Below are 18442 nucleotides of genomic sequence, written 5' to 3' on the forward strand. Positions count from 1 at the left end.
TTGGGGGCTGACCAGCTGGAAAGCAACTTGGTAGAAAAGGCCCTCGGGGTCCTGGTGGACAACAAGGTGATTATGATCCAGCAATGTGCACTTGCAGCAAAAAAGGCCAACAGCTTCCTAGGCTGCATTAGGAGAAGCGTTGCCAGCACATCAAGGGAGGGGATCCTTCCCCTTTATTTAGCACTGGTGAGGCCACACCTGGAATACTGTGTCCAGTTCTGGGCTCTTCCGTACAATAGAGATATGGACATATGGGAGAGAGTCCAACAAAAGGCCACAAAGATGATTAAGGGTCTGGAGCATCTCTGTTATGAGAAAAGGCTGAGAGAGCTGGGACTGTTCAGCCTGGAGAAGAGAAGGCTCAGGGGGGTCTTATCCATGTGTACAAATCTCTGGTGGGGAAGAGTAAAGAAGATGGAGCCAGACTCTTCTCAGTGGTACCCAGTGACAGGACAAGAGGGAGTGGGCACAAACTGAAACACAGGAGGTTATGTCTGAACAACACGTTTTTACTGTGAGGATGAACAGGTTGCCCAGAGAGGTTGTGGAGTCTCCCTCCTTGGAGATATTCAAAATCGACCAGACATGGTCCAGGATGACCTGCTCTAGCTGACCCTGCTTGAGCAGGGTGGGGTGGACTAGGTGATCTCAAGAGGAACTTCCAACCTCAGCTGCCCTGTGATATTTAGAATCTTCATGTAATTTAATTGCCAAAATCTGATGCATTTTTTCTGAGGCCCATGTGCTGGTTGAGATTTGAAAAGAGAAAGAATTTATGAAGGATTACCTTCGAAAAATGAATGGCTGTCCTGGGTATGTTGAAGCCCAGCATCACAGAGACTGGGAGAGGTTTTCATAAGGTGGCAAAGACACAACACGAAGTCCTCACCCTAACAGACTTTTGCTCCGGTCTCATGAGAGCAGGGCTACTGGATTTTTACAAAGCAGCAACCGTTAGGAGTTTTCTAAAATGGGCAAAAAACCTCCCAGTCTTATTGTAAAAAGTGACCGAGGCATTTTAGCTGCCTTTCTGCTTAGTAAATTCATATACTCATAGATATATATGCGATATGTATACACACACATGAACTCACACAAATATTACATATAAATGGGTGGATACGCATTCAGGTGTATTAGGCAGATACCTAATATGTAACATTTCAATCCCAGCCGTTCAAATTTGACACATTTACAAGCAAATAAAATGTGTTCAAATCATAAGAGAGTTTGAGAAACATTGTTAAGGGAGGAATCTACCAGCTCTGAGTGCATAACTTTTATTTTTCTGGAATATTTGACCTCTTTGGTATATTTCTACTACTCGTTTATTCTGCATTGTAATCCCTAGGTAGAAAAATGTATGACAAAGTGTTGGGTTTTTTTTAAACTCCCATCTCTTAGATGAGTTGTAAGGTAAATTTTCATTAGGAAGGGAATTCCTAAAAAATAAATATAAGGGTAATATGCTTTAGACAGGGAATTACATATTGAGGCTGTTCCTGATGCCTGCTCCTTACTCAGATGAAACACCCACTGAGTCAGGTCATTATAGAAGAGAAGTATGTAAGTATGTGTGGAGAATAAACTACCCAGGGAATGACAAATAGACAATCCCACTAAACAGAGATATGAAGCATGTCTGTCTTTATCATGTATCAGGGTGTGTGTTTGCTTGGAGAAGAAAAAGTAGTAATGTGGAATTATTATGTTGGTTTACCATTGTTTATAGAGATCAGTGATGGTACATCCTTAAGCAAAATTATCAAAAACAAATAACAATGATGATCCTTGCTAGTATCAAGACCATATTGCAGGCACATACACAGGGAAATATGGAAATGTATTGGGGTGGCAAGGACAGCAACTGGCTACTCTTGATATTCCCCAGACATGTTCCTTTATCAACGTTCATCCGAATTTTTTTTTCCTTTCCCAGGAATTGCAGGTCCCCACTTAAAAGCAGACCAGACTTCACTTCATGGTAAAATGGAAAGTTCTGCCTGTAACATGATGACCAGAAGGAAACCAGCAGCTGTTGACAGTGTTGCAATGCCGACTCCAGTATTATCTCTCCTACCTTCATCATCAGCAACATCTGAAGCAGGTAAAGTTGTTTCCCTCCATCCCCTTTATTTCTTCCCCATTCTCTTCCTTCTGGCACTGCACTGAACAATATGTGCTTGTACTGCTATTCCTGATTGGAGAAGTAGCTGCAAATGTGCATATCTAATGTGATAATCAGGCTGTAATTTTTCTAACACTTTCTTATCATGATCATATCTTGGCATATCAAATTTATTTTATTCACATACCGCCACTTGTGCAATAATGAGGACACAAGTAGCACCAGCACGTATGGTCTAGCAGGGGACTTCGAAGCAAGACTCTAGGGTTCCTTTCTCAGCCCCGTTGTTCATTTATTTGAATGTTCCCATCTCTGTAGCATGAACATGCCGAATAGACAGTGAATAGCTAAGGAGCAGCTGAGATTTCTTTCTGCATACTTCAGTGATTTTAGCATAATATTCTGTCTTGCAAATGTGAAATTGTCTGGGGCAATGAACAGTGATTTAAAATATATCTGAATAAATAAGACAGAATAGCATGGTTTTCAATCAACTTATGTTTTGTGCTTCTATTTTGAATCAGATCAGAAAGGTGATAGCTTTATACAGTCAGAAATTGAGCCAAGTCATTCAGGCATCATCATGACTTTTCTTGGGCATAGGTAGAGAAGTTAATCTTGCATTGTGTCTTAATTTCCAGTAAATGGGGAACCCACAGTACATTACCCTACATGCAGCCATTAGTCTTGTCAAACCTTTGATTCCACATTCACAAAAAATGGATTTGTATCACTGAGTTACGGAATGATTACATATTTAATTATTCAATTGAAAGTGTTGTTTCAGTGCACTCCTTTTGATTTTCCTCTCATTTCCTGAATAAATAGTGAAAACAAGGGATCCATGCTGTAAAGTAGCCTCTATAAGGATAAATTTTTATATTAAAAAATCAGGATTCTCTGTTTAGTCTTTAATACTTTCCTATATATAAACTAAGGACAGATTTTTAATGCAGCAGAGAATGAAAGCACACAAATATTTTATGATCAGTTTCAAGATGAAAGTGTATGCTTGACTGCATAGTTCATTCTTTCCATTTTCAGAAGTCTAATTAAATTGTTGGTTTATCTGTAGCCCAGATGTTGAAATAATTTAGTTGAAAACTGCAAGAAACTGTGTTAATGGGAAAACAGGACAGTGCTATGGGTTTCCTGTAATTAATAGGGAGCTCTTTGAAAATTCCTCCATTCAAACCAAGTCGACAAACTGAGCCCAGCTGTTGAGCAAACAGTCTTCTCTGTGCCATGTTCTTGCAAGTGGCCTCGGGCAACTCTGAAGGGATGGAGAATGACAGGCAGTAAGAAGGATTTTAGTGCTGCAGACATAACAAAGCCATCCAGAATAAAGTTAGGGGACCGATGGAGAACTTCCAAGGGGTCTGATCTACCTGGGCTCACCTCCTTGTTCAACACCACTGTGCTGGAGTGGGTCCTCCAGCCTGCTCTAAGCTACCCTTGGAAATGTATATTTTTGGTAGAGATTTCCCTCTTTGCTTCAGAAGCTATTTCCAGCGTCATATCAATCCTGCATGACTTCCCAGCATGGCCTGCAGCCTTTTCAATTTGTCTTTGTCTGTGAGATGGAACCTCACTGCATCTGTGTACCCCGGGGAGGGGAGAAACACCAGGCCTCCGTGGGCCTTATTTTAAATGTGTAAAGCTGTGTTTTCAGACTAACATTGGTTCTTGCTTGTTTGGGGCAGCTAGGTGAGGTTGTTTGGAGAGGGGGAAAAGGATGAAGGAATGTACAAGCACCTGTGCTGCGTCAAGTATTTCTAGTTTCTCTTCACTTTCGGCTGAATTTTGCCAAATAGCTTCAGGCCTTCATGGAGGCAGCGTGTGGCCATGCAACCTGGGGGAAGTGTAGGGAGATAACTGCGCCCAGGCAAAAAAGTGTCCCCTCATGCATCCCCAGCACCTGGAGGTTGTCACCATGTTGTATCATCTCTGTAAGAGCATATTCCCTTTTTCATATGCTAGCATGCCGACATAGTGTTACTATTCCCCACCTCCTCTTCAACCCTTTCTAGATGAATTCCACCAAATAGAGCAAGACAAAAGTCTTCCTCCCAAAGCAAGATTTCCATGTGCAAACAGCAAAGCATGTGCAGGAAGAGAACAACAAAGCCTAAAAACAATGCAGAGCAACTTGGGTCCAGAGTTGGGCAGGGTCTGTCTGGATAAAATGGAAAAGATCAGTACTTAGCTTTGCTTTTCAGCAGAGCAGTATATCACATGGCAATATAGGAAAATATTTTATATCAAAGATTGCTCACCAAGAGCTTCCAGATGAGTTGATAACACCTAATGGCTCTCACTTCAATAGTGGTTTATTTTGGCAGATCTCCCTGATATTTTGTCATATGCACACCTCATCAAATCTTCCCCCTGCAGACCCATCAGACTCTTTTCCGCATAGTCTCCCTACAACAAATGTAGAATCAGATGTCCCTGGCTCTTAATAGTCAAAATAATATTGGGTTTCCTAATATCTCCTTTAAAAAGCCTGACTTGAAAGAATATTACTTATTCAGTACATGCATTCTGACTATTGGCAGACTATGTAACACAACTCAAATACTTTCTAGAGCTTACAAGTTCAGAGGCTTGCTAGGAAGAAAAGCAAAAGCATTATTAGTAGCTTCTAACAAGCTTCCTGAGAAAGTCGTAAACACCCCAAAGCATTTACAAAAGAAAAATTAGTGCAGTAAGCCAGCATAGAACAGCACAGAATTTTTTTTTCTAAATGAGAAAATGAGTTTCAGTCCAAAAGGAATCGGACTGTCAGCTTGCAAAGTTTTAGGAGGGGGAAAAAAGTATCTAAACAAAGTGAAGGAAGACACTGAGAGTGGCGTTCAGCTTATAGATTTACATGTAAGTGTAGACATCTACCCATAACTGTCTGCATACCCGTTAATTTTGGAGAACTAGACAATTTGGCAGAAAGCAGATGCCTACCTTTGCTCCACTCAGGCACTGTTTACTCGCCATCAGGCTCCACTCAGGACACTCAGCCTGGGTGACCTGGACCGCTTGGGTACCTAAGACATCCACTGGATTTGGTAGGATGGACAGGAGACCTGCACCTTCCTTATCCAGTATCAGGGTGTCAGAAGGATGTCCATGGTCACTTTAAATTGCATTGAGTTCCCATTTTAGAAACGGAGGTCATCCTCTACTGGCTATACAGACCAGATCTCCATTAACTGTGATGGGGTGGTAATACTAAGCTGCAGAAACAACTGACTGCAGATAAATCTCAGTAAAGACATAAAATCTTTGCAGATACTTGGCTAATGCTTTGTTTCAAATTTGTTTCCTGTCCTTTGGCTTACTTTCTTTCCAATGAAATTTGAGAGTAATGCCAAATCTCCTGATTTCACCATGAACCTTGCAATTTGTCCTGTATTTCTGCTAAATTTCCCATCTTCAAGATTTCCATCATCCACTGAAAAATTTCAGCTTTAGTTTCTGGAAAAAATAAATCGCATCTTGAATATGGGAATTCTCAAAAAAAGTCTTGAAAATGTGCCCTGACAATAGCAACGAAAGGCAGAAGGTGGACAGCAAACATGAAGACTGTGCCAAATGTTTGCTTTCCTACATCTTCTGACCTGAAGCTACTCTCAGGATCTGGGAGGGACTCAAAGGAGTTGAATGCTTAGGGCTGGAAATACTGGGACTATATATGTCAATCACCAGTGAGGCCAGGTGAGAGTAATCATTTTGTGTGACAGGGATTTAACCTTTTTTTGATCAAGATGACTGAGAAATAGCTCGCTGCCGCTTGCCCTTAGGGCTCTTGCATCCACACTTTTTAGGGGTGACCTACTTGAGAGGAATTTTGTGCAACTAATTAGCTTCTCCTGAGCAACTTGGATATTTCATTTCCTTTCTCTTTTTCTTTGGTACCAAAATGACTGCATTCCTCTTTTCTTCTGTCCTCTGTGAATCACAAACTACAAGTGGGTTTTATTTTTCTTTTTGGTGTGGGGAGTGGGTTACATATGGAAAATGTATTTTGTTTTGTAATTAATGAAAACCAGACTTTGGGAAGTTGGCCATCCAGGTCTTTATTTATAAGAGAGCATATGTCTGTGTTTTGTTTATGACTCACTCCTACTTCTTGCATTGTAACTTGGGTTTGTTTATGCAAGCTCTTTGCTGAATCCAAGCAACATGGTGGTATAAGAGCCAATAATTTATGTTCTCCAAGAGGGGAGACCAGTGAGTGAGGTTTGTATGCTGAATCTGTCATAGCCCATAGCGAACAAGAGGAGATTCTACCACTTGATGGCTCCTGGTTATCTACAGAAAAAGCTACAATAGCAACTTTATTTAAACTACCGCTAGAAGATTAGCCTGTTAGCCATGAAGGGAGTGATAACCCCCAAATGAACCTTTCTTAAAATCTTGGCTGCTCTGGAAACTTCAAGGATTTCGAAACCAAATGACTGCTTGACAGTCAGGTGTAAATTAAGTTTGCAAGTAGATGTGGGCTGAGGTTAATTTAGTGGGATGTTTTATTCTTTACCGAAAAGAAATTCTGAACTCCATCATTTCTTTTCCAGCAGCGCAGAACGGATATGTTAGGAGTGAAAGGGAGCACCAGTTATTGCAATAGCAGAATGAATACATTCTGTTTCTCTCACAAAGGGGTAGTTACTTTTAATCTGTGTGCAAATCCTGAACTCTGAACAGATGCCACGTTCAGTAAAGGACAATGAGATAATTTAAGAAAAACTAGCAAGGTCTCATGTCCTAAGCAAAGGACCAGGAGCCAAGAAATGCTGGGTACTCTTTCCAGCTCTGACAATGACTCACAACGTGACCTTGGCAAGAGACTTAACTACTTTGGACTCCATTCAGATCTAAAGTAACTGATCTGAACCAGGAGTAAGTTTACTTCGGGGGCCATTAAAGTCAATTATATGACTGAGTAGTTTCAGCTAGTATCTGTAGAGATGATAGTAAAGAAACTCAGGCAGGGGTAATGAATTTGCCACAGGTGAAGTGACCCACACAGCTTGTCTGTGCCCACTAGTTTCAGTAACAAACACTTTTCCTACTAACTGGCATCCATGGCAAGAATTAAAGGCTGGGGTGAAGACATCAGGAGTGTATGTTTGGGGTAGAGAAAGTTTAATAGTTACGATGGGCCAATATGACAGCTATGCTAAGCAGCCCTTCCTTCCCTCCCACTAGAGGTTTAGAAATGAGAATGAAGCAAACCCATGGTAAAACGTTGCTGCAGAAAAGCTTTGTTGCTTTAGAAGAGGGGAGAGACAGAGAGAAACCTCTGAAGACTGCTTAATAGTCAAAGTTGTATTTTCATCTAGGACAGCAAAAAAGGAAGTAACAGCAATTCTTCTGGGACTGTAATAAATAATCCTTTAACTTCTTTTTAGTTGCTTTTCTATGCAGAGTCCTTTCTCACAGCCATCGCTTCTTCAGTAGTCATATTCAGCCTACTGGGCTTAAAAGTATCTAGTCTTCATGACACTGAAAGCAGGCAAAGGAGCGTTTCCATTCACTGTGGTTTGACCTACCCCTGTTTCTCTCCTTGTCTCCCAACAGCCAGCCCACCACTGAAAAAAAGGTTCAAGCGCCGTGAAATTGAAGCAATCCAGTGTGAGGTGCGCAAGATGTGCAACTACACCAAGATCCTGTCCACAAAGAAGAACCTGGATCATGTGAACAAGATCCTGAAAGCCAAGCGGCTGCAGAGACAATCAAAGACAGGCAATAACTTCGTCAAGAAGAGGAGGGGGCGTCCTCGGAAGCAACCCCTTTCCTTTGACGAAGACTCCAGAGACCAAATGCCCGTTCTGGAAAAATGCATTGACCTTCCCAGCAAAAGAGGTCAGAGACCGACACTCAACCCTTTGATATTGGAGCAAGCAGCCACTCAAGATACAATCATGGCCACCATCGAGGCTGTCATACACATGGCGAGAGAGACACCACCCCCACCGCCTCCTCTCCCTCCTCCCCCCCCTCCGCCCCCTCTCCCTCCGCCCCGGACACCCCGGGTTGGGAAAAGGAAAAGCAAGTCCCCACAGGAGGAAGAGGAGGACGTGAAAGTGAAGCGGCACCGGAAAGGCAGAGGGAATGAAAGCGAAGGCCTTCCCTAAGGCCGGCGCACCTTGTTGGATGTTGGGTGCTGGTAACGGGGCACGCCGGGACTGAGGGACTGGAGGCACGTGGTCCGCTTCGCCCCTGCGGCAGCACCAGACTCACTCGTCCCTTCGGCGGCCGGAATCCGTCGTGGAGAGCTGTGCCAGCCGGGGTTTGCATCTTTCTCTTCATCACTTTGGCCCCAGCTCCCCCCAGGAAAGAGGGGGAAAGGGTGCGGGAAAGGTGGAGGGTAAGGGGGGCAGGGGGGTGGGTGTCAAAGTTGGGGAGAGCATCTACTTTGCAGAGTTTCCAAAACTAATCAGCATCTCAGCATTGCTGTTCTCACACCGTACCCGGAGGCGGGAGGTCGTCCTCTCAGAGAGCTGAACGTTGTCACTAGGGCTGCATGCTTAACTCCGATTCTGTTTGGCGGGCCAGGTGAAACTAAGAGTAACAATACCATAGTAGAAATCACTGTAAAAAAGAAAAAAAAGAAACAAAAAAAAACCCAACAAAAAAATAGTGTAATTTTCTCAACTGTGATCTTGGTTATAATCTGTTTGAATTTTTTTTTTTTTTCCAGTTTTATATACCTACCAGGCTTTGGGGCAGCATAACCCAAAATGTCTGACTCCTGCTAGAACTATATATTTCTTTCTCATTTACTTGCCTAGTTACAACTAGCTGCAATATAGGCAATAGAAAAGTAGAGCCTTATACGCGCGCACACTCATTCCGAGTGCTATCCCAAGGAACGACGGAATATCACAGCATTTAAAATAAGGTGTACATGGATATTCAGTTATGATAGCACGTTTCTATGAAGCAACTTGGCATTTTCAATGGCATGTGAAAAAGGAGTCATCCGTCAACCAAGTTGTTTTGATGCTCGGTACATATGAGTAGAGAACAGCAAGACACTTCTGGGGAATAGAGTTATAGTAAACATGGACAAAATCACCAAAAAAAGAATATAAAAAAGATAAAAGAAAAAAATAGGACAGAAAAATAGAGTAAAAAGACAGGGCCCAAACCTACCAGTTCTTACCACCTGCAATTCCCAGTGAAATTGATGGGAAACCCAGGATCCGAATAATTTGCATTGGGTAGCAATGCCTTGATATGTTCTTTTAAAGAAAATAGATAAAGTAGATTGTTTTAAAAAATAGAGAACAAAACTCTATGGAAAATAGGTTCTTTCTTGGCAATTATTTCTTAAAAAAGAAAAGGAATAAGTGTTCTTATCTGAAAATAAAAAAAAAAAATGTTCAAAGGGTATCACCACTGCAATTGTATTAATGCCACTTTGGACATGTTCTCCAAGTTGTGGTTGCCTTAATAAACTAAAAAAAAAATTTTTTTTTTTTTGTACATAATGTAATTATAAAGCTCTCAGTCTGCATGGATGCAAACTGTGTGTGACAAATCGTCTCTTTAAATGGTCAGTTCAAATTGTACATTTCTCATTCGAGTTGTACGTTAGCCACTGTAGTTGATTTAACTTGGGTAAAATACCCGAGCTCCATTTCCACAGCCCAATTAAAATGTTTAACTAAAACAAAGACTGAACATGAAACTGTTCCATTGCAGTAACAATGCTTTTAAAAAAGAAGTCAGTTGTTGAAATTTGAAATAGGTACTTTCAACTTTATTTCATTTCTTTTTAAAGTTCTTCAGTACACTCAACACCTGGCATGGCAAGATGGATATTAAAATGGGAGGGGGGAGGGAAAATTCCAGCAAGGGAGTGGGGATTGGAATTATTTAATGATTCACAAGCCAACTGCTATTCCCTTTTTTGAGAAATCTTTGAACTGGCTTATTGCCAAGGAAACTTCAAATAGCACGACACTAAAAAAACCCAACCAACAAACCCAAGAAAAAAAGTCCCCGCAAAAAAATATTGTGTTTCTATTCTGTTATTTATTTACAAAAATCATATCAAGACTATGGTGTTAAAGGAACACTGTAAACATACAGCTCATTATTTTTAGAGACTGATTTTTCTTCTGTGATAGCACCTTAGCTTATTAAAACTGAATGCATTTGGGGTTTGGATTGGGCTGGGGGGCTGGGAGAGGGGATTTATTTTATTTTTTTAAAGGCTGGAACAAATCTTGAGATCCTATCTCCTTAAAACTGGTAAGAGGGATCGCAGAATTTTGTTTCCAATTTGTTTTGCATCATTCACCATACTCATTTGCGCTTTTTGTTTTCCAATTAATGCAGCTTAGAAATAAACTGGCCAGTTGCTCATTCTGTTACAACAAATTTTGCTTTTCAGTTCTCTTGAATTAACACAGTGTTATTGACTGAAGTTGTAGGCCTGCAGAAAAAAATGCTTAAGCCTTCTCGAGCTCCTCCCTTCTTCCTGAAAAAGCATTGGACTGAGGTTTAGTTGATTCAGAAATCTTTTTTTTCCCTCTCTCCTTTGGGCCTGAAAGTAGGTGACAGTATCGCTTAAAATGCAAGAAAATCTGTAAGTTTGGTATTCCAGGTAGCCTATAAGCTGAAACTAAGCCAGACAACAATTTATCCTTAGTTTTATCTTCAGTGATCTCTTTATTAGCATTGAAGGACATTTCAACGTGTAGCGAGTGGAGCGAAGGTCTGAAAGGACCAAAGTCTGTCATTGAATGCTCATCGTGGCTTCAAGACGTGGCAGACCTTACAGAGTGCCGGTAAGGGCTGGATTTGGGCTGCACCTTTCTGGATGCACTGGGATACAACCACCCCAGGGAAGGATCACCGAATGGCTGCTGCCTCCTATGCTCCCGAGCTCTGGGAAAAAAATGCTCTTATCCTGCCAAAAAGTACTATCCAAAATGCTGCTAGAGGCACAGTGCTTAAGGAGAGCGTCCACTCAGAGGGTACAAGCCCATATACCCTTCACTAAGGGAAAAAATTAAGAGGTCCTTTTAGTCCTAGAGAAACTAAGGGTAGCATTCAAGACTTGGTAGCTGCAAGCTGTCAGTGTAGGATGGGCTCTATCCAGACACCCAAATTTTATTTTTCGCTGCAAGAAGGTGCTGGTAGAGCGCAGTGCTGCAGTACAGCCTTGGCTGTTTGTCCAAACAACAGCGCGGTGCAGCCAGTCCTGGCTGGCAGGAAGATTAGCTTGTTAATTTATATGAAAACAGGCTGAAAATACTGTTAGATGGCACTCAGAATTTGTGTTCTGCATGTTGCATAGTCTATAAATATGATAAGCAAGTTGCTGACAGAATAATATTATAAGGCGATGTACTACATGCAGATCATAAAGGATTTAGTTTTAGGGCTTAAGGCTAAAATCCCACTCCTGCAGTTTATTACCCAACAATATTCCAGTAATGAGCTTTTTGATTTTTTTTCCCCCCCTACCACTAGGAAGATTTACTGAGGAACTCTCTAAATTCTCTCCACACATTTCCAAGAACTGTATAAAACTGGGGTGAAAGCCCTTTTGCGTATTAAGACCAAAAAGACCTTTCAAACACCTCCGCTGTGTCACAGATTAACACACATCTTAGCATGCTTCAATAAAAATGCAAAACAAAATCACATGGCTGTGAGCCGTAGGAAATGAGGCCATGGGTTTGCATCCTCTCCGTGGGTCCTGTATTCCTCAACCCAGTGTAAAACCAGGAATGGGTACAAGCGTGCGGGGAGAGAGGAAAAAAAAACAACCACTTATATCTCCAAGAGCGTCATACTGCCAGTTTCTTGAGCCCTTCAATATTAAATTTTCTGTGAAGCACCTTGCATGTTTTTGGGTAACTGTCAAAAAAAAAAACAAAAAAAAAAAGAAAAAAAAGAGTGATAATAGTCATCAGCTACTAGGGTCTCCTACAGCGTGGCCCACGACTCTCCACTTGACAACAATGCTTTGGACCATTCGTGTAGAATATTCTGTTTGTGTTGTTACATTTTTTGGGTAGCGTCTGGTACAATGAGGTGTTGGTTCGTCACTGGGGCTTCTGAGCGCTACAGCAATACGACGAATAAACAGGAATCGCTGTTCCGTACACAAGGATTTCCCCAACTCTTATTTTCACAGGCCCTGATTCAGGACTGCACTTAAGCACATTTAAGTAGCGTCCTGAAGAGTAAAAAGAACAACAAAAAAAGACAGGAAAAAGAAAAAAATAACCAAAACAGGATGGTTTTCTGAATTAAGAAAACAAACATCATGCCCTTGCAATGCCTCTTCCTTCCATATCATCCAAAAACTGGGGTGCAGCAGTTCTGAGATAATTAGAAGCACATTTCAACAAAGGACACATATTTGAGATCTCCTTAAGATGCCTGCCTAGGTTGTATAAAACACTACGTAGAAAAAAAAGAAAAAGAAAAAAAAATGTAAAAACATGAAAAGAGCTGCCAATTGGACAACATGGGGAAGCAGTTCAATCCCATGTTGGTTTGTTTTACTTTTCTTTTTCTTTATTTTTTTAAGCTATTTCTTAAATAATAAATGCACATGAAGTGTTAAATATGTATATACTGTATTTCAAAAAAAATTAAAAAAAATCAAACGAATGGGGCACAAGATTGTTCTATAAGTCGTGCTGGCTAATTTTTAGTTTGTATTCATAAGTGGTTTTTAAAAGCCTTTTTTAAAGTGTAATTTGCATGTTCTACTTTGATTGTATGTAAACATATTTTAGAGCAAAAAAATGTATTTGTATTTTATTGAATATAGAGGCAAGAAAAAAACTTGTACATTGTTTGAAATGTTCTTTTTGTAACAGTTTTTATTCATGAAGCATTTTTGTACATTTAAAAATGGATATGGACTTGATGTTCTTTGAGGCTTAGATACATCTGGCATGCTTTAATGTCATGCTCCTTCATGATCTTAGATGTTGGTTTTTAAACATTTTTTTCTAAAACAAAGCTCAGTCTTTTCGCTACCAAATCAGGTTAGCACAGTATAGAGCACTTAACTAAAAAAAAAAAAGAAAAAAAAAAGTTAATCCTATTCATATGTTATTCATTGTGTGAAATTAAAGGAATTCAATTCAGTCTAACATGAGTTGTGAATTCTTTTGTCTTATTTTCCATCTGTTTCCCATCACTAAGGAGTTTAATAGCTTTTGGGATACTAATACCATGCATTCACAAGCCCTCTTTATGGTAATGGAGAAAAACATGCTTTGGTTCTGTCCTTGTTTCGTTTCTTTATTTTTTTTTTATTTTTCCCAGAATATCCTTAAAAAGTTAAAAATGGACTGTGCCATGGGCCCCACGGACAAAAGGGGGACTCACACTTTGAGGCTGCGCGTATCACCAAATGAACAGAAACGTCTCTGGTCCCAATTGTGTCCCCAGGCACCAGTACAGTAGTACGGGCCACCCAGGTGGGATTTCTACTCCTGAAGCAGATGGAGCGTCCCTCTCCAGATCCCTGCAGAGAAGGGAGCCCCAGGGCCTGGGTTATGGACGAGGGGGTGACGGAAGCCAACCCTCACCTCACTGAGCATCAGAGACGAAGGGCTGTAGGCCAAGGGGTATATTCCATTCTGCAAAATCTCTTCTGTGACTATAAGACCGGGAGTTGGTTGTAGCATGGTTTTAAGTTTCTTTTCCAAGTTGCTGCTGAGAGTGGTCAGCTGCCATTATACAGTCAGCCTCAACATCCACAAGTTCTTCTGCAGCAACATTAGATTTCATCTTTTTCCTCCTCCTCAGAGAGGATTCACCACCTTCCCCAATGGCTCAGCAACCTGCGCGTGGAAATTAAATCTTGCTTCCTGGAGAAGGCAGCGATGCTCAGGCAGGATAGATAACTGAGTGTCCTCTTACGTTCTTCCCTTCTGAAGCTTTACAGGATGGGTTGGCTTGGTGAGAACAACTTATCCAACTGCAAAGACTCTGACTGCTGTTTTCACAGCTATTGCTTTATGTTACTGGAGTAGAGCTGCTCCAAAGGTCTCAAATGTGATGGTTTTTTTTCTTTCTCCTCTTTCTCTCTCTAACATATGCGTAGCCCCAGCTTTTGACAACAATTTGCAAAAGCGCTGATGTCTTCGTTCACTGTTTTTATCGGGCTTTGTGATGTATAAGCCACTGGTCTCCAACTCTAACCACATTTTTGTAAAAAGCCTGTGGTAAGACTCCTTTGGAAGCATCTGTGAACTGTCAAGTTTCATGCTTGCTGCTGCAGAATCTCAGGACTGATCTCCCCTCCCGCCAGCTCTTTTCTGAGATTTACCTCCCACCGCCACTAAGCTCTGCTGTACTTTCATGGTGTCACCTTGCAGGCATGATGGAGCAAGGCTGGGAGAGCAGCTGTTGGGGAGCGAGAGTTGGGGATGTTGGGTTGCTGTCACTGGAGGGGGACAGGGCATGAGGGACTCCATCTGTGAGGTTTTCATGCTTTCTTGCCTCTGGTCTCTTTTTTTTCACCAGACTGCTGACACCATGTACAGTGTCAGAGCACCATGCTCCTCACCAGTCTCCTCCTGGGCAGGGAGGAGTCTTTGATCAGCATCCCCATCTGCTTTCTCAGGGTAAAGTCAGGCTTTTGCTAGGATTTCTCTGTAACTGTTTCATCCCTGGTAACTACTTCACAGTCTGCTCCTGTGGATTAAACCACCTCTGAGAAAAACTTTTGAAAGTCTTAGAAACAAAGTTTAGGAAATTCACAAGCTCTGGTAGGTTGTAACTTTTTTTAGGTACTCTTTGTTTAATGAGATACTGTTCTGTTGTCTCATTTTACACGAGTTAAGTGTTTTCCAAATTTACTTAGAATACTTTCATTATTAATCTCTGCCCTGAAATAATTGAAAATAATGAGAACACCAAGTGTGTTGGAAACAACTGTCATCAGAAATAATGTTCTTCTCTGATTATCCTCCTTTTTGTCTGAGCAACCTTTGCTCGTAGAAGTAGTGAAGCTCTGTTCAAACCTTCTTTGGTCATCCTCCACATTATTGGAGTTTGAACTTAGGAGGGAATTTCACACTCCACCTTCAAGGTATGGATAAGGAGATGAGTACTATCCCTTGGGTCAAAGTACGATCTTAATTCACTTTTGATAGTGGAGGTTGTTCGTGTCCCCTGGGGTAAGGAGACTGACTGCGGTGACCTTAACTCATCCTCAGCTGGCAGAGACAAGCCTCAACCTTATCCTCGCTCTCCCTCATGGTACCTTTTCCCACCAGACTCCAGAGCTATCTCATATGTTGAATTTATTTTGTGTCAAGGAAAGTTTAGTTGGTGGAGATGCCTGCAGCTTGTATGCAAGTTGTGTGAGCTCATGACAGCATTAGTTGCTATTCTGTAACAAAAAGCATGCACATAATTTTAGAACAATTCCACTGTTACTGACTAAGTAGAAAAATTTTCCAGTGACTTTGAGGGGATCAGTGACAGGACCCTACTCAAAGTCCTTCAGTACACACCATCTGGCAAGTTCTAGAAAGCAAAGGGAAGCATAGATGTCAACAGAAAAAATATGTTTGGCCTTTTATGGGCAACTAATGAACCACATCACTAGTGTGCTAGCATAGAGGTTTCAGAGCTAATAGAAAGTATAAAAATCACAGTGAAGGGTGGCATATCAAACGATCTATGCATTTTTTACTGTGAGCTGCAGGAATAACTGGTGTGAAAGCACCACAGGAGTTGTAAGAGGGGTTTAACAGAATGTTAGTGCAATCATAAGTCATTTCATTTTGACAATTAACTTTCTCTGTAACACAGAGCAAGACCCACTGGTTCACATTCTCAGCTTATGCAGATCAGCACTATCAGTTTCAAATGTGTTAAAGCAGTTTGCAGGAGCAAAAGATCTGTTTTCATTTTCCTTATGGAAACTATTCATCCCAAAGTGGCTTTGGAGTGCTGCTAGTAATATGATGTAATACAAACTACTGTTGTTTGTTGCCTGTAAGAAGTGTCATGTTGAGAATATAGACCTTTGTTAAAAATCAAATGTTTGGAAAACTGGTTCAGCAACACTAGTAGCTAGGTCACCATGGTTTTATAAGAGTTGTGGTGGAAAGAATAGGGTAGAAGAAGTGGAGAGTCCTTGGGAAAAAGATGAGACTTAGTTTTCTATGTATCAGGAAGGTATTTAAGTGTTAATATCTACTTCTTCTCGGGACTCTGTTGCACTTCAAAAAAATTCTGAAAAAATTCTCCAGGTCCTAGGTATCATGCAGTACATCAGCCCTGCATAAATCAAGCATATAAGAAGCCCAGTGTTTCTTCTGCAGTGCTTGAAACAGATGTAGCTTGTACGGCATCTGTTTGCCTGGCGGGATTTATCTCCTGGATCTCCCCCAGTTGGTGATGCAAAGCACAGAACAGGGACCCTATCATCTCTCTGTCCTTTTCCAGGCGACCTGCTCCAGAAGAGGAGAAAAATCACAGGTATAATTTTTTTATTAGCCTTGAACATCTTTGAAAAGGCATGAAAAATTTCTTGCTTGTCTCCATTCTACTCCCACGCATGCTCATATCTGGCAATTCTTAAACTACCCCACAAATATTATCAGTAAATAATGCTCCAATTGAATCAATAGAAGTTTTGTCATTGACTCAAAGGGAACAAAATTCCTTGCTGCATCTCCCTGATTTAACATGCCACAATATTATTTGTGGACTCAAACAGCTCTTAGTGTCTTCTATTTGCCTTGCCCAATATTCTGTTTATATACTCAAAGAACAAGTATATCAAGCAGAAAATTAGTTAAAAGGGTAGACTGTGAAAGCCTCTGCAAGGTAAAGGCAAGGAAGAGAGCACATGAAGAGCATCTGCGGGTGAGCATTTTCAGAGCATGGCAAGAACACAATTAGAAAAGGGATGAAAAGTGATCTCTGAAGGAAGCAAATGATGATGTGGCAGAGCTGTAATGAAGATAATGACAAAGGAGGGCACTGCTTAGTTTTCTAGAAGACAGAAAAAAAAAAAGCAGCACACTTGAAGGGGAAGCGATGAGTTCAGAAACACAAAAGGACATTCATTGAAGGGAGGGAGAGGGAGAGGCTGGAGGATATGAAGATTTAGGTCATAGAGAGAGTATAAAAATGGATCTTGTGACAGAAGATGGAAGAGGCAGCCTGCTTGCTTACTGGGACTTTATTGCTGCTTTCTAAGCTGACACAGCACTCATCATTTATCCTCATTAAACAGCTACCATCAGGGCATAGTTAGTGACCATTAGTCCTCAATTCTCTCTCTTTAAACTGCAGATAAATAGATAGTTACTGCAAGAAGCAAAACTTTCTTTGCTTGAGTTTTTGATACTTACAGTTTCCCAAAATCCTGGTCAAGGATCAGCAAATGACATCAAAGGTCTGACAATAAAGACAGCAGTTGTACAGAAGTCTGCTTACAAAGATGGGACTTCAAGGGGATGCTCTCTCTGATATAAACGGACTTAGCTTCATTTACTTCACAGATATTATAATAATGTTTAGGTGCTGTTGATCCCATAGCTCCTCATGGACAATTTATGCTGATTGAACATCTACCCCAAGTATCCGAGGGTCAAATACTTCCACCTGCTATGCATCTCAGCAACTTACTTTCTCATGGGGATGCAAGGTGCTTTGTGCCCAAGATCAAGCCATTGTGCAATCCCATTTGTTAGGGGAGGCAACTGAAACACTGAGAAAATGAGGCTCATATCGTCCAAGTTGTACAGTGCTATTGGGTACTTCCATTTTGAAGTACCACACATAGCTCTGTGTTTTCTGAATATTTTAAGAAGAGGCCATGGAGTTAGTTGAGGGGGCTATTAAAGACAGACTTTCCAAAATGTGAATCTTGGTGATTTTAGTAAAAGTGTGAATAAAATAAAAATGAAGAATCTGGCTTGAAGCCAGCTATTAGGTTTTTGCTCAGGATACTGTGAGAAGGTTTTTTGGTTTGCTCTGTTTTCAAATGGTGGTTCACCAGAAAGTTATCTCCAGAATGGCCAGGGTGACCCTGAGGGACCAGATCCTATCAGCCAAGAATGACTTTGCTTTTTCTTCCTGAAAAAAAGGGGGAGCAAGGAGGCCTAGCCTCTCTGGGATCTGAATCACTGTTGTCTCAATTCAGAAAATCACGTTAACACACACTTATGGAAATTGGGGACATAATATAAACAAGAACTTGCATTTAAGCTTTGGTTTAGTCCCACTGACATCAATATGATTTAAACACTTTAAAATTAAGTGATGATTAATTGCTGCTACAAGAACGAGCATTTCCCTGATTTC

General features: G+C 41.0%; 1 protein-coding gene across 1 annotated transcript in view; it reads left to right on the forward strand.

Moving 5' to 3' along the window:
- Positions 1-8450, forward strand: part of SETBP1 (SET binding protein 1) — a 261441-nt gene extending 252991 nt beyond the window's left edge. The window contains exons 6-7 of the mRNA XM_050912893.1: positions 1940-2107; positions 7706-8450. Of these exons, the coding sequence (XP_050768850.1) occupies positions 1940-2107; positions 7706-8262 (725 nt within the window). The 3' untranslated portion in view covers positions 8263-8450. The remainder of the gene's footprint in view (positions 1-1939; positions 2108-7705) is intronic.
- Positions 8451-18442: the final 9992 nt, after the last annotated feature.

The sequence above is a fragment of the Gymnogyps californianus genome, chromosome Z, assembly GCF_018139145.2.
Source record: "Gymnogyps californianus isolate 813 chromosome Z, ASM1813914v2, whole genome shotgun sequence".
Taxonomy (NCBI): Eukaryota; Metazoa; Chordata; class Aves; order Accipitriformes; family Cathartidae; genus Gymnogyps; species Gymnogyps californianus.